This window comes from Opisthorchis viverrini (assembly GCF_000715545.1).
Source record: "Opisthorchis viverrini unplaced genomic scaffold opera_v5_150, whole genome shotgun sequence".
Taxonomy (NCBI): Eukaryota; Metazoa; Platyhelminthes; class Trematoda; order Opisthorchiida; family Opisthorchiidae; genus Opisthorchis; species Opisthorchis viverrini.
The window spans coordinates 821,997-826,259 of record NW_008751806.1 but is presented as its reverse complement, the minus strand read 5'-3'; the positions used below and the strand labels follow the sequence as shown (position 1 = coordinate 826,259).

The 4,263-nt window shown below is 44.6% G+C and overlaps 1 protein-coding gene across 1 annotated transcript; it reads right to left on the bottom strand.

Moving 5' to 3' along the window:
* Positions 1–220: 220 nt before the first annotated feature.
* On the bottom strand, positions 221–3,802 carry T265_06890 (hypothetical protein; the record flags this gene model as incomplete). The annotated part of the gene is made up of 4 exons (XM_009172278.1): positions 221–361; positions 387–542; positions 630–719; positions 3,755–3,802. The coding sequence occupies 4 exons, from the start codon at positions 3,800–3,802 to the stop codon at positions 221–223; spliced, it is 435 nt and encodes a 144-aa protein (XP_009170542.1).
* Positions 3,803–4,263: the final 461 nt, after the last annotated feature.

Sequence of the window (4,263 nt, the reverse complement as noted above, 5' to 3'; positions counted from 1 at the left end):
GATACAGACCTGCATAGTGCCCTCTCTCTGGGTCACTCGTGCGTTCTCCATTCCTGTCCTCAAGGAGACCGGGGATGGCTTGATTCCGCGGAAATTTCTCGTGCATTTGAAAAGCACATTTCTGTTTTTCTGGACATGTTACAGAATGATGGCTCTTTTACGCAATTTCCATTGGCGGGTTCCCGATTTACAGCTATTCCGCACTTTACAAAATGCCAGTTCATCTTCTGTCTTCCATAGTCATTTTTTGAAACATAGTTGCGGCCTCTTTCACAGAAGATGCCGAATCCTTTAGATAGCTTGCAGCTGCTCCGACTGCGTGTTGTTTGTTTGGGACGAGCACCGCGTCGGCCTCTTCAACCTATTTATATATTTTAGACTTCCACTGAAAATGGTCCCAGTTTAACTCTTTTGAGGAAGATGCGCATAGCTGAAAAGTTTCGAATCCGGGTTTGAGATTTGGGATTGCTGGCCTTATGACAGAATAAATCAGAAACCAGTACATAGTGGTCGCAAAATCCCAGTGGATAATTAATTATTACCTGATCGACGAAGTATCAATCGTTGGTTATGACAGAATCCAGAAGGGATGATAGTTGATTTGCCGAAAAAGAGTAGGTCAAGCTTACTTTCACGCGAACTGTCCTATAGAAGCTATAATCGTAAAGATCAATGGCCAACTGATCAAAAGCCCATATCCCTTTATTGGTGACCATAGTCTGAAGTGAAGACGAACAAATAATCTTTCGTCTTTGAGTTAAACTCATAAACCCCACATTTGGGGACGATTGTGCGTTCTTGAGAGGTTGGACGACGACCTCTAGGGGTGCGTCAAAGACGACCGGCTGACCTAGCTCAATGAGTAGCTATACATATGTAGTAGCTGCAGTCGTATAAAATGCTCAAGATTGTATTGCAGGGAAGTTCTGAGTGGTTTAACCGACAGGCTGGGACATCGTAGTCACCTCTCCCTATGTGGAAGGAGTCGTAATGCCCTATAAATTGCCATTTTACTTGGTGAAGAGGAAGTCCGAATTTCACTGGTCAGTCCAGAAACACGTGGATCAAAAGCAGGTTTTGTGCCATGCTATCGGATCTGTTTAGAAGAATAAAGGAAGCCAGGAGCATGGGGATGAAAATGCTTCCCAAATTATTGTCAGTCAAAGGGCTTTAAAAGCGAAGTCAGAAGGGGTTAAGTAGATCAACAACTGTTGTGGCTTTTTGGTGGGAAAACAACACTTTCCTCCATCAAGAGGAAGAATAGCTACCGAGGCTGAAAGTCCGACAATCTTGGCCTCTGATGTACATAGTAATTTGAGGCGAATCGGCTAGTTGAGAGCGATAGACCGAAATCAAGTTTGAGGCAAATTGCTGGCATTCCGTACAGGTATGTCGCCATTTCTGTCCTGGTAATCAAACGCCTGAACGTATACAACGGTGATTCGACAAAGTGCTCAATTTGAAAAAGCCATGTATCGATCAAGGATGTAGGATCTTGGATCCATGGATAACTGGTTTGGCGCAATTATCCAAGGCATTCGCGCAAATTACAGCAAAATTTAAGAGACATCTCAGCTAAAGCATCCGGACAAAAACAGCGGTGTTAATTGTACTGCATTAAACGATTTGCATTTGTGGCATCATGGTCAATTCGGAGCGTTGGGCACATTTTCCATCAGTTGTCCGAGAAGTTGTCTCAAGTTGTCCTGTTCACATCAGTACACCCGCGTTTTGGACAGGAAACCATATTGAAGGGTGCTTACTTCGGTTCATGGATCCGGGTTGTTGCTGCGACTGGTGTTGTGGTAAGATCAACTCTGCGGGTAGATCAACAGGTCGCTTGCGTAACCGTGGACGGACCTAATCACACTGCTTGTGATTAGGTAGTACTCAATGATCCGGAAGACTTAGCCTGTTGTTTCGTGAATAGGGTCGCTCAATCCTTAGTATATTAGAATCCTAATATAGGCTGGTCTGCAAAGCTTGAACAACTCTCAGGATAAAAATCGTTGTACAGCGATTTGAATTGCGTCGTAGGTGCACTTCACCAACGTAAAAAGGAAGGATATTCCGCACCCTAGGCTCAGTGATGGTTGACGCCTTAGTCTTGCAAAAATATTAGTTCTATTTGTCTATGATGAGAGACGATGAATTTAATCGTCTATGACCTCCTGGTCAAACAGGATCCCCCTGTCACACTCCTTAAAATCGAAGCACTCTGCCGCAAGATTTTAAGGTCTAAGCACATTTCACAGCCAACGAGTTTCAGAAATTTAACCGAATTTTTGACGGTCCAATGAAAGCTCCCAGTAGCTGCTTGCTGATAGTCTGTTTGGCGTAATTTATGGAGCAGTGGCGTATGGGCTCCACGTAGTCTCTGAAGGTCTATATGAGGCTGTGTTAAAAGCAGCAAGTCATCTACGAAAAGAGCGGTTTTTGCAATTACTGTGATTGCAGGGGACAAACGCTGAGGAAGCTGGGAGCCTCAATCGTTTCCGCATATAGCTTGGTAATGCCTACTTGCTCACGCTCCAAATTCGAAAGCGAGAGAGTTTGCCAGGTGTGAATGTTCTATCCGGTCAAATAGTCTCTACCTTGCTGCGCCCATACCCACTGAAGTTGTTCTGGCACCGAAGCTTAAAGTCTGCATTCAGTCCGCAGAGAGCACATACAATCAGGTGGCTTTGGGTTTCCTGATTTGGTCCCAAAAGGGGAGCGAATGGCTTGGTTCTCGAATTGACCATACGCACTTGAAAAGCGTTTTTTGTTTATTCGGGTGCGTCACAGGCCGTCGTCACAGTCTATCGTAAACCAGTCTAACGAATCGGTGACCGGTTCACCCTCCGGATTTCCTGGGTTTGCCGTTTCGGGGAATATCTTATACCCTACTATTAAAAATGATGAAGCCTTCAGTCCACCTTCTAGACTAACTAAATGCGCAATGGTTGCTCTGGAACGGAAAACGTATAAGCTCCATGCGGTTTGTGGATCCAACGTAAGTTACCGAAATACGACATTTCTTGGCGGAGGACAACTGAAATAGACCACACTTTAAGTAACGTTGACTACAATTCCCGCGCCTAACTCAGAGGTTCAAGAGAGTGAGTTGATCTAATCTCTCTCTATCGGCTTATGTGGCATAAGCAACTCCATCGCGCTTATAGCTGGTTTATGTGGACACTTGGACCGTCGCACCACTGTTAGTTTTAGTCACTCCATAATAACTGAAAAATTTGTCGGTATTGTTCTGAAAGGAGGCTCACTTTCAAGAACAACTGTTCACCAGGTTAACCAATCAGTCGGTGCAAATTTGACGCGTTTTGCTGCAGCTATCTATGCCTTGTTATCTCAGACGGTCTACAATCAGGACAACCAGCTTGACGAGTCAAGATTTCCAGAAATATTTGTGGGCCGTCCATGGTTAAAAGTGAAAAATGCATTTCCAGTTAGACATACCGCCTCTGAGGAGTGAGATGAAGGGAGATATGTGGTGTTTTAAGAAAGGAAAATTATCCAGCAATCGTCACCTCGAGTTGAGACAGAAAGGGTGGCAGAACTTAGCCTGACACCCCGCTGGCGATTATGAGGCCAGCTTGATGGCTTCCGCTGTCTATGTCAGCGTGAATTATGCTGCTGTAAACACTTTGCTCTAAGAAAGTAAACAACAGTAGCACTACCCGCACAAATTCCTTCATCCTCACCATAGTAATCCTAAAGGAGGTGGTGCTAGGCTTAATTGAATTATTAGATCTACCACGTTTGAATAAAAGTCCCATGAGAATGCAGTGTTGTACTCAACCATTGTACATTTAAGAACAAAAGTGCCTACAAACACGACACGATTACCCAATCTTGAGTTGATAGGGGCTAGATTGGCTTCGCGTGTCTCCACCGGAGTCTGGGCGACCCCGGTTTTAAGCTTGAACTGGAAGGTACTCGTGCGTAATTTCGGAACTTTTCTAGGTAAGCTCCGTCAAAAAATAGCTCTCGCCAACCAAAAATAATTAAAAGAGAGGATATGAAACTAGCAATTTCAGTTTTTATTGAAGAGGGTGAAACTGGGACACGTTATCATTAATTTCCATGAAAAGGTCCATTCTTCGGTACACTTGCATCGCCCTGCATGTTTTTTACGGCGAGATATTAGCGTTTCATCGATCTCGACGTGCAGACCTGGGCCGCCGATAACTGTTGGAGTCCGCAAAAGCCGCCAGGCGCAAACTTCGCGAAGAAAGTTCTTCCAGTCAACAGTGGTCATGTGGC